The sequence below is a fragment of the Lynx rufus genome, unplaced genomic scaffold, assembly GCF_022079265.1.
Source record: "Lynx rufus isolate CCGP_SWC_20201006 ecotype Redwood Valley unplaced genomic scaffold, mLynRuf1.p SCAF_2, whole genome shotgun sequence".
Taxonomy (NCBI): Eukaryota; Metazoa; Chordata; class Mammalia; order Carnivora; family Felidae; genus Lynx; species Lynx rufus.
In genome coordinates this window covers 137,377,525-137,390,017 of record NW_025814834.1, presented here as the reverse complement: position 1 = coordinate 137,390,017, position 12,493 = coordinate 137,377,525, and the positions used below count along the sequence as shown (strand labels likewise).

At 37.3% G+C, this 12,493-nt stretch overlaps 1 protein-coding gene across 1 annotated transcript in view; it reads left to right on the top strand.

Moving 5' to 3' along the window:
• The window catches only part of PALMD (palmdelphin), a 31,976-nt gene extending 20,046 nt beyond the window's left edge, over positions 1–11,930 (top strand). Inside the window, exons 3-7 of the mRNA XM_047085113.1 lie at positions 3,768–3,882; positions 4,023–4,056; positions 4,175–4,288; positions 5,887–6,984; positions 11,631–11,930. Coding sequence (XP_046941069.1) covers positions 3,768–3,882; positions 4,023–4,056; positions 4,175–4,288; positions 5,887–6,984; positions 11,631–11,674 — 1,405 coding nt within the window. The 3' untranslated portion in view covers positions 11,675–11,930. The remainder of the gene's footprint in view (positions 1–3,767; positions 3,883–4,022; positions 4,057–4,174; positions 4,289–5,886; positions 6,985–11,630) is intronic.
• Positions 11,931–12,493: the final 563 nt, after the last annotated feature.

Sequence of the window (12,493 nt, the reverse complement as noted above, 5' to 3'; positions counted from 1 at the left end):
TTCAACCTTGTATTCTTACCATATTAGTCTAAAGACATCCATGAGAATCATATGGCATTACACTACCCATGGGCCTCTCTACAGAGGAAAACAACTATAAATACCAGTGCATTTCTAATTCCCTGAGATGTAATTGGCCAAACAGATCAAGAATCTATCTCTGTGCCCCAGCTATAGAAAGGAGCAGAAACTGGAGGAAACTAGCTTTTGCTGAGTGCATGCTATTTCTTTAATTCTTTATTAAACCCTATGAAGTAGTAACATTGCCCAGATCTCTAAATGTTTAATTTTTCCAGGATTCAGTCCTTGGAAGCCCTGACTTTCTAGGAAATCTTATCCATGCCTATGGCTATACATACCAACTCCCAAATTTACATTCAAACCCAGACTTCTCTGAGCTCCCAACGTTTGTGTCTGTTTTCTCCATGTCACCATTGACTATCTCGAAGTTACCACATCCAGCACCACTCTCTTTCTTCTCCCTCCCAGATTTCTGTCCGAGCAATTAAATTCACATCTCTCCAATTATTCACAAACATCAGACTCACCCTTGACATCTCTCTTTTTCTCACACCCCACATGTAATGTATCAACAAATCCTGGCAACTCTTCCTTCGAAATATTTCCAGATTCTAATCGCCTCTCACCCTTCTACCAGCAACCCCCCTGAATTAAGCCATCTTCTGTGAAGTGTTACAACTACTGACCTCCGTGGTTTTCCCCTCCAGCCTATTCTCCACACAGCAGCCAATGTGATTGTTTAAATTTCAGGTCATGACCTGTTTTGTCTTCTGCTCAGTATTCCCTGTGGTTCCCTAAAGGCCTTACCATACATTAGGCCCCATATGATCTAGTCACCTGCCACCTCTCTGACTTCATTTCTTACCACTCTGCTTATTCCCCGTGCTCTTACCCTGAGTTTTGTGGTTATTCTTACCTCTCCATAAAGCACTTCCCCTACCACCCTCATGTACCCTTCTCTCACTTCCTTCATATCTCTGCTCAAATGACGCTTTGTCAAGTAGCCCCTCCCTGACCACACTGTGCAAACAGTGCCTCTTCCCCAGGCACTCTTCATCCCTTTACCCTTATGTTTATAGTCCTTATCCTACTTTATCCTACTTTTTAATGGAAGTATTTTTCTTCATAAATAAATGTGTGTATATGTATTTACATATACATATGTAAATGTTGTATATGTATTTACATATACATATGTAAATATGTATGTATATACATTTGCAGGAGTTGGCAAACTATGACCCAGGACAAAATTTAGCCCTGGGCTATTTCTATATAGCCACAAGCTAGGAATGTTTATTATTATTATTATTATTATTATTTAAGGGATGTAAAAGGGAAAAAAAGATAAATAAGCAAAAGAAATTGTATGTGTGGCCTGTAAAGCCTAAAATTAATTAATTTTTAATGAATTAATTAATTAACTATCTGGCCCTTTATAGAAAAATTTGCCAGTTCCTCTATTAGTGTATTGTCGGTGTCCTCCCACTAGAATATAAACTTCTTGGGGCCAGGAATTTGTTTGGTTTACTGTCATATACCTAGCACTTAGGATTGTGCCTGCTACAAAATAGATGCTAAACAAATATTTTTCATGAACAAATGAATAAATGAAATGAATGAAGATAATGAGCCTTAGCAAGGTCTGGTGACTTGTCTAGGGTCACACAAGAAGTTAGAAGATGAACCAGTATTCAAACCCAGATCCATCCGGTTCCACAGCTGAATCCTGCAGTCTAAAAGCTGCTTGCAGCAATGATATAATCATCCTTGTTTTCTATTCAAAAGACCCTCATTAGACTGTCTCTAACATGCTGTTGGATAAAGGATCCCGTGAGACAGGGCATGGAAGGAGAAAGAGACACTGTGTGTTGTAGAAAACCTTTAACAATTATACCATAATAATACATATCTGATATCAACCATATTCAATGTGCTCATATACATCATCTCTTCTTAACTTCACCAAATTTCTGTATAAAATTTAAGGCAGGTACCATATTCTCATTGTACATGTTATAAAACCGAGTTTCAGGGAGTTTAAAGGAATTGGTTGTCACAAGCAGTGAATAGCAGACACAGAATAATCCAGATCTATCGCTTTTAGTATGGACCTTTCCATTCTACCAACCAACATATATCCCCACAACTCTACTGATGGACAGATGTGCTACCATGGATGGAGACTGATTTTAATAGAATGTCAGTCACACCTCAGTAACTTCTAAGAAACCCGAAGTACTATATTTTACTTGGAATTCTATAATAGGTGAAAAAACTTCTTTAGCTACAAATGGCCAACTACCAATGGCCAGCAGCAGCAGGAAAGTCAGAACTTTGAAACTGTAGCAATGAGTGGGAGAATGGTCAGGCAGACCACACCTTGGGCTTTTATTGGTGTGACAATAACACAATATTTTTAAAAATTTTTTTAATGTTTATTTTTTGAGAAAGCATGTACATGAGGGGGGAAGGGGCAGAGAGAAAGGGAGACACAGAATCCAAAGCAGGCTCCAGGCTCTGAGCTGTCAGCACAGAGCCTGTCGTGGGGCTCAAACTCATGAACCATGAGATCATGACCTGAGCCGAAGTCAGACACTTAACCATCTGAGCCACCCAGGCACCCCAATAGCACAATATTTTTGCACTGCCAAATCCATAACCATCTTAAAGAAGGAAGCCAAAAACTGACAATTATCATAGCAGATGCTAATACCCATGGCTGTCACCTCCTGGACTAGCTGCTCTATCTAATCAGCCATCCTCTGAGGCAGCTGACTTTACAACATAGAGTATTTGGCTGAGAAACTACATGTAATCCATGGCAGCCAAGGGTCAGCCTTACTAACTGCATGAATGCTGGTGGCTGTATGTTTTTATAAAGGAAGAGGTCATGACATCACACCCCGATGTTAACTTGAATCTGACAAGCAGCTGCACTCTGGTCAAGATTCCAGGTCAGAATGTTTGCAACAGTCCAATTTCAAATGGCTCTCTCTTGGCCCCAATAAGTTCCCTTACACTTCATTAGGCCATGTGTGGGTTTTTTTATTGTTGTTGTTTTGTTTTTTGTTTTTCAGAAAATGTAGCCTCTATAAACAGCAGCATCTGAGGCCATCATACTAAGTTTTGTCTGTTTCTCATCTCTCCACCCTATTATTCACTACAGTATGTCACAATTCTTAGGAAACTGTGAAGTTAAAATGAAGTGTCATTTTCAATGTTAGGATATACAGGGTTTTGGAAGTGATAGTTTTGATTATTAAATTAAGTCTAATAATTATAATCTTATAAAGTGCTGATTAGCTACAAAAAAATTATTATAATGTTTTCTCCAAATAATATGGAGACTCAGGTAAGAAAAATCGGTAACCTAGGTAATAACTACAGATGAACCATACCTTGTGGCTCAACTTCAAACTTAAGTCTCTTTATAAAAGAAATTTCTCTATTTCATTTGGAAATAACATTTGTAATTGCAAAGAAGAAAATGAGGCAAGGTTCAAATAGTTTACCTAAGGAAAAAAAAGATGTTTGTTTTAACTTGAAGCTTGTTACATCAAAGTCAGGTGTTATGTACCTTCTATGTACTAAATCTGATGGTTAGTGTAATGCTATGTTCTTAAAAGGTATCTGGATATTTACATGCAATATTCCAAGGAAAGTTTATATATGGAGAAGACATATTTGGGAACTCTACGTTTGTACTGTCTTAAGCAGTAAAAAGTGCATCTTTCTGTTGTCAGACTTGAGAAGGAGATCCAAGACCTTGAAAAGGCTGAGCTGCAAATCTCAGTCAATGAAGAGGCAATTTTGAAGAAACTGAAATCAATTGAGAGGACAACAGAAGACATAATAAGGGTGAGCATTAACATTTAAAACTATGAGTCCCTCCCAGAATGAGTCTACAAACAGTATATAATTCTTCAAACTATATCCACACTTAGAATTTCTGTTTTAAACTGAACTGTTTTAATCATGGAGAACTCTTTTTCTTATAGTCTGTGAAGGTGGAAATGGAAGAAACATCAGAAGGTATGTTTTTGAGCAGTCTATTCTATGTCTAACTACATTTTTTAATAAACCCACAGAAACATTTCCCATTATTGTAAATATATTCTAAATGTATTTTGAATTAATATTAATTTTACAGAGTCAATTGAAGACATCTATGCTAATATCCCTGACCTTCCAAAATCCTATGTGCCTTCCAGATTAAGGAAGGAAAGAAATGAAGGAACAGAAGATGATGAACAGAATAGAAAAGGTACATGAAAAATCTGTATCCAAAGGCAGGTTCTCAAATTCAGATTTTATAATGTCAGATATTAACAACCTGCTGTTACATCTGATGCTTCAGGTTAAGCAACAGTCCATTTTATAAAGTTCCATGAGGTATCTGAGTCACTTGCATAGGTAGGGATAATGGAGTTATAGGGACAGAGAAGATAAAGGATTGAGAAAGACAAACTCTTAAAAGCAAAGCTCCCCTGCTCAAAAATATCTCTCCCCAAATATTCCATCTAGTAGGCAATCTCTTAGATTACTAAGATCCTTTATGAAAGTAAAAATATCCCTTGGGAAAGTTAGGCATTATTTACCCCCATGTGGAATGGTTTTCATAAAACTAATACTTCCAAGACTCCAGAAAAAATGAAGGCTTGTATGGGGCCAGAGAGGGAACCTTTGAATTTCAGACCAGAAAAGGAAGCTACACTCTATAAGCAGGTAGCAGTCATTCATTTAAATATTCAACAAATATTTAGTGACCACATACTACAGGGCAAGCTCAGTTCTTACACTAGGAATACAGTAGTGAATAAAACAGCAAAAATCTCTGCCTTCTTGGAGCTGACATCCTAAAGGAGAAAACAGACCTAAAATTAAGTAAATAGATTAAAAATACCAAATTAGGCTGTGAAAATACTAAAGAATAAAACAGAGGTGGGGGACATGGAGAGTGGGAATGGGGAGGGTTGCAGTTTTAGTTGGGTAGCTGGGGGGAGCCAAGAACCACCGGGCTACCGAGGAGGTATGAAATCAAGATGGGTCCAAAAAGGAAAGTGGGAGGCCAGAGCAGAAGCCAAAGCACTGCCACATTGTAATTGGGCCCAGATTCCTAATAGTTCTTAAAACTCCAGTCATGAGGAATTTGCCTGCGCCTTGAAGCAGGGCTCATCCACACAGTGCTCTCCAGTTCACTTGCTTCAGTTCAGCTTATATTGCTCTATTTTTTTCCTCCTACTTGAAAATTGGAATGAAAGAAACACAAAAAGAAGGCAAAAGGAGAAGCATGTGATTCTTGCCTTCCTCCTCCCTCTTCAATACCAGTTCTACATTTAAACAGCTTCCCTGCTGTGAAAACTTTAGAACACTCCTCTATGATTTCAGCAGGCTGCTGGCCCACACAGCAAGGATGTGACTTAATAAAATATACCGTGCTAGACCTTTTACCTGCTGTAATGCCTGGTGCAACCCATTCTTCCTAGCTAACAAAGAGGTCTGACTCCTCCCATTGGATAATGTAAGAGTGCGATCTGTCTTGTTGGATTTATTAGTTACAAAGAGGATATTTTTTGGTTTCCCAATGGAATCATCAGCTTCTCTTCTCCAACCAGCTTTTCAGTCCCATTTTTTCAGTAATTCCATACATCCTTACATAAAAACCTAGGTCATTACGGTGCTGGCCTTTACATTGACCTTATACAATCAATGAATAAAATAAAAAATTTTAAAAACAGACAACAGCATCTCACATGAAAGAATATCAAAGGGTATACTTAACATAAAAATACATTGTGAAAGCAGGCTACTGTATAAGAGAAAAAGTTAACTAAATCGAAGATCAAATTTCTCTCCTGACAGCTTTGTACGCCATGGAAATTAAAGTTGAAAAAGACTTGAAAACTGGAGAAAGTACAGTCCTGTCTTCTATACCTCTCCCATCAGATGACTTTAAAGGTACAGGAATAAAAGTTTACGACGACGGGCAGAAGTCAGTATATGCAGTAAGCTCTAATCATGGTGCAGCATACAATGGCACCGATGGCCTGGCACCAGTTGAGGTAGAGGAACTTTTAAGACAAGCCTCAGAGAGAAACTCTAAATCTCCAACAGAGTATCATGAGCCTGTATATGCCAATCCATTTTGCAGGCCTACAACTCCACAGAGGGAGAAGATAACTCCTGGACCAAATTTTCAAGAAAGGATAAAGATGAAAGCTAACGGACTAGGTAATGATATGAATGAATCTGTATACACTATGGACAATGGACTTTCAGAGGAGAAGGACAACAGCTTCAATCATATCAGCCCTGTTCAACCGATACCTCAACCCCGATCAATGACTCAACAGGCCAAGGAGATGCCTGACACCCTACAAAAGAGGCTGATGACTCCTTGGGAAGAATCAAATGTGATGCAGGACAAATATTCACCCTCTCCAAAGGCAAGAATGAGTCCCAGCGAAGCAATAGCTGGGAAGCCAAAATACCAGGATTCTTCTCCTGCTTGCCAGGAGGATGAGGAAGATATCAGATACAATATCGTTCATTCCTTGCCCTCTGACATGGCTGATACAGAACCCGTGACAATGATTTTCATGGGCTACCAGCAGGCAGAAGACAATGAAGAAGAAAAGAAGCTTCTGACAGGGTATGATGGGATCATCCATGCTGAGCTGGTTGTGATTGATGATGAGGAGGAGGAGGGTGAAGGAGAAGCTGAGAAACCATCCTACCATCCTGTAGCTCCCTACAGTCAGGTTTACCAGCCTGCCAAACCAACACCACTTCCTAGAAAGAGATCAGAAATTAATCCCTATGAAAACACAAACCACAAATCTCCCCACAAAAATTCCATATCTTGGAAAGAGCAAGAAGAAAGCTTAGGCAACCCGGTTCAACATTCTCCACTTGATGTTCAGATAGCTGGAGATGGGACCGAGGACCCGTCCTTAACAGGTAATGAAAATAACAAGGCTTGCCACTGCTGTTTAATCGTGTGACAATCTTCCTTTTGTGTTGTTAACAAGCCCTCTTGCTTTCAGCTTTTTTTGACCACCTCATAGAATAATACACACTAAGGGTTTTTTTCTTTTCTTTAATTAATAATGATCTGATTAAGTCACTTCAAAAGATAAAATGAAAAAAAAAAAACAGTTGTTGCCTTATTTGGATATTGCATTGATTGACCTTAGAAACTTGAAGTCTGTCTTCTGTCATAGTACGGTACTGCTTGTGAATGTATTTGGATTACTAATATACTGAATCATCTATATCATATCTTTTCCCACCAGAATCTGATGCCAGCTACTTGTTTGTGCCTGTTACTTAAACTTCCTACTTAAGTTAACAAGTTGCCTTAATTTTGCAAGAAAAAACAAGAAACAAATTTTATTCAGTGTGATATTTTATTACTTTGCTATATCTCATTTCCCTATGCTTTTATAGTTTAACTTTACTTCTTTAATTTTTCTACATTTTAAAACAGAATGCCAATTTCTCTTGCATTATCTATAACATCTAACTTTCCATAGTCTTCCCTAACTTAGCAATTTTTTTTCTATTTTTTTCTATTTTCTATTTACACTTCTCGGTTTCTGTAAAGTTTTATAGCTATCTAGCTTTTTTAGCATTAAATGGAAAATTACACTTTTTTCTACAAAAGTGACAGCTCATCAATTTTAAATTCCTTGTTATCGCTTGAATATCATATTCTACTTCTCATTTATAAAAAAATAAATAAGATTCTGACAAAATTAATTATAATAGCTCTACTTAACCTTAGCTAAAGACCTAAGTCAAATTACTCAGACATATAGGTTCTGAATGTGTTAGTGGGATGATAATTTTAAATGTTTCTAGTGGAAAGATTCTCATTAAAAAGCAATAAATGTTAAGCTCCAGCTAACTCAGCAAACAGAACTTGATAATTCTATAGAAGTGTGGTAGTACTTGCACAAGTGAGGAAGTGTTCTTTTGCAACCCATAAGCTCAATTTTGGGTTGACAATAACACAAGCAAATGGGCCTCTTCCATTCTTTTAAGTAGTTAAATTAGGCATACCAACTGAAATTTTAATTATCTGAAGAATTTCTAACCTGTTGGTAAGCGTACACTTACCTTTCTAAATCAGAGCTGTGTGATACATCCCCACAATGAAAACCTGCTAAAACTAAAAGTTCCTTTCCATTTTGACAATGAGTTTTGCTTGCTAAAGAAATTTTGTGAATTAAATTCATTTTTAAAAGAACAACACAGTAGGGGTGCCTGGGTGGCTCAGTGGTTAAGCGTCCGACTTCGGCTCAGGTCATGATCTCTCAGTTTGTGAGTTTGAGCCCCATGTCGGGCTCTGTGCTGACAGCTCAGAGCCTGGAGCCTGCTTCTGATTCTGTGTCTCCCTCTCTCTCTGCCCCTCCCCTGCTAACAGTTTGTCTATCTCTCAATAATAAAAAAATGTTAAAAAAAATTTTAATATAAAAAAAAAGAACAACACAGTAGACTTAGAAGAGAAGGAACACATTGATTATGGTCAAGAATAGTGACATTCCCTACTATAAAATCTTCCATTTTTGCACTTGGATGTTAGCCACCTCCTCCTGAATGCCCCTATTCCTTCTTCCCTACCCATGTCAACACATTTACCCCACAGAAAAAGACAGGAAGTGACTAATGTTTCCAGACAACACTAATCATGCCACTGAACTAAAATAATGAAAACAGGAAGACCTTTTCCAGACAAAGTAACAATACAAAGTTCTGTACTATCAATCAAAGCCTATTATAAACAGAATGCTCCAAATTCCTTGCCTTCCATCATGATATTGTTTTACATTCCTGTTTTCCAATTCAGTGCATGGATTATAGAGCTGCTATATTTTTAAATATAGAGCTGCTATATATATTTTATATATAAAGCACATCATATTGACATATGCTCTCACCCCCAGAAGGCATTCCCATACATAGAATATATAGCCACCTATGCAATTCAATTTCACAAACACCACATAGGTTGAGCTTCTCCCCTAAAACTGCAAAAATGCTTACTGAAATACTTGAAAATCCATCATTTCAGTCAATTCCTTTACTTATGGAATAGGTCACCTACTAAATATAAATATTCTTGGAAAGCCTAATAGTTAAGAATTATTAGTCTCTTTTTTCTTAGTGTAAATGTTGTTTTGAGAGCCTTATCTAAGAGCAATTTTGAATTAGGAAAAGAGCACAAAGGAGTAAGAAAGAGGGGAGAAAGTGAAGATCCAAATGTCTCAGTCAAAACTTTTGAACGGGTGAAGTCATGATAAGAAAACTCAGCAAAGTCCATTGGCTAATGTAAATATAAAATGGTCATGTTCTAAAGTATAGCTTAATGCCACACACATCCACCAGTGAGTGGCCCCAGTGCGCTTTTACTGGGACTCCTCTACTATTCCCACCAACTAGGCAGCTGGCTTTCTTTGATAGTCCTTGCCAACCTCTTCTTGTACTCCTAGATCTAGTCACCCCTCTTAGATATGTCCGCATCACTTCAGGATGATAGAGGTGGGGGACCTCAGCTCTAAGGGATTCACATGCTACTGGTGTCAAAATTGCCAACCTGTGGCAATCATTAGGAAGCAAGGAATGCTGAGTGTAAGGAGGCAAGCTCTCTTCCACCACGTTCAACCAGCCAAAACTATATGTCTGAATTGCTGTGGGGAGAGCAAGTAAAGATCAGAAAAGAGCAGAAAGGAGGAATAAAAAGGGGAGCTAAGGGCCCAGATTTTTTTTACCTGCTACACCTTCCTATTGTCAACATGCTCCAGCCCTACACATCCACTTGAAACTCACACCATCTACTTGCCATAGGCCACAAAAAAAAATAGCAGACAGTTACAATCTAGAATTCTTTTTTTTTACCCCTAAAGAAATGGGACAGTGAGCTACTGGATTACCTCACTCCTGAGGATGTGCACATCCAGGATGTCTTTCAAGAACTTCACTGAATGTCCATAGCACCAAGGCTGTGCCTGATTTACTGAATCTCAAGTTGAGGAGTAATTGTAAAGAGGAAGACTTTGTCCCTGCCTTAAAAGATACCTTTAAAAAGTCCCTTAAAATGGACTTTTCCCCTGCTCTCTTTTTTTGGTATGGCCAAGGCAGAGGTCCATAAAATCCAAGAGTAGAAAATATAAAGCCTTGCTTTCTGCCTTCAGTTCACTTCCTGCTGTTGAAGTATAGGCATCTCCTTAGGCTTGACCATCCAACATCTCCCAGCAATAGAGACCATCCTCTTGGCTACAGAGCAAAGGTAATTCTCTCAGCTAGCCCTAAATTCAAGGAAATATTCTTGACCCTGACACTAGAAATGATCATTCTCCTTAAGGTTTCATGGCAAATAATGCTCCTTGACTTCATTTAAATGAAAACATTTCATATAAGTAGAATAACAATAAAAATTATCATAGTCTTTTTACATTATTGGATCCCCCATCACTTCTCATATTTGTAAAAAAAGAGCTCCTTAGAGATGGGGTCATTTCATTGTTAATAGACAACTAATATATGACCGGAAAATGAGACACATGTCTTCCCTGTTATATTTTTTTCATTAAATAAAATCTTGCAATCAGTTAAAGAGCTGGCTCTTGGGCCATATTACACATGAATATAATGATCAGTGCCTTGAAAGCATCTTTCAATTTTTGGAATATGACTGAGGCAGTATACTTTAAAGTCCTAAATATTAAGGACATGATACCAGAACATCAGAGCAGTGTTGTGAATTCTAAATCTACATTTAAAAAAATGGTTTCTACTTCATATTTACTATTAGCAATGGAATATGCTCAAAAGGTATACTGTAATTTGAAAGTATATCTTTTTTTAAGTTTATTTTGAGAGAGAGAGTCCAAGTGGGAGAGGGGCAGAGAGAGAGGCAGAGAGAGAGAGAATCCCAAGTGGACTACGCATTGTCAGTGCAGAACCCAATGCAGGGCTCCAACTCTTGAACCATGAGATCATGACCCAAGCCAAAGTCAGACACTTAATGAACTGATCCACACAGGTGCCCCAAAAGTATACTTATAACATATCTCGACAAAGATATAATTTTATAATTATTCCAACTCTTAATTAGTGGTTCACATTTTTTCACTCACAAGAAATTTGTTTTTGTCATTCTATATCCAAGAATGGAGCCCCTTGGGATAACCAACTTTGATGACCTAAAAGATAACTCAATCATGAATTAAAGTCATGTTTTTAATTTTAGTAGTGCATAGCTCAGAAATATGACAAAACATAGTCACTGACATATAGGAATTTATCTAAGGCTAATAGTGAAATTGTGCACTAATCCTATATTTACTCAACTTATGCTGTGTTTGCCTTACTAATTTTTCTAATCTTTATAGAAATAGGTTCCTTCTAGTTCTGAACCTGTTTCAGTCCTAAGTTAACCATAGCTTATTATTTCTACTATCTTTTTGTGCTACTAAAACAATGCTCACATTATTGGATAAAATCATCTGAGGTATGTTTCAAACTTTCCTGCATTCTATGAAATGGTCATTTAGAGTGAAAACTAAAGCTTTTTTTATAACTTTTTTTTTTTCAATTTTCAGCTTTAAGGATGAGAATGGCAAAACTGGGGAAAAAAGTTATCTGAGAGGTGTATCATCTACCCAAACATCCTTTGGAGAAGAACCTAAGAAACATTTGCCAACTTCCCTTCTGGATATTTTGTTTCTTTTTCCTGAGACTCAAAAAAAGTATAATTATAGCCATAGTAAGCCATGTGGATAAGCAGTAATCATTATTTGTGAAAAATTCCAAAACAGCTAGGGAGAACAAACGCTTAACTTTTCTAGTTACTTGACACAATTTGTTGGGGGTGGGGGGAGAAACCAGCATATTTTTATTGTATTGATACCAAAGCATTTCTAATAAGAGTGTGTTAAATTTAAGAATAAAGTTATTTAAAATAGCCTATGTTCTTTTAACTGACATGGTAATTTTGCTAATACAAAAATTGAAAGATCATAGGAAGCCACTACACCTCATCACAGAATTATTCATCTACAGCTCTAACAAATAAGCATGATATCCCAAGTCAACAAGGCATTAAGACATTCTTCTCCTAAGGACCAGTTGATTTGGTAGAGACTTCAAATTCTTCACATCCATCCCAAAGGTGCATACAATAATCATCCTCACATTTTGGGACTAGATTTGTAGTATCTTGATAGTCCTCATCACTTTGCATATGATAACTGACATGTTCATTCTTCTTGAAATATTACCTTTTCTTTCATTCAGTTCAGTGTGAACTGCATGGTGCAATGACTGATTATGACCTGAGACTACTGGATGGAGGACCTCACATGTTCTCAAAGAAGATAAATCTAGTCTAATGTTTGACCAATTTTTGTATACATGTTAGAATCCTAATATTAAAACTTGATAAGAATGTGTACAGTATGTCATT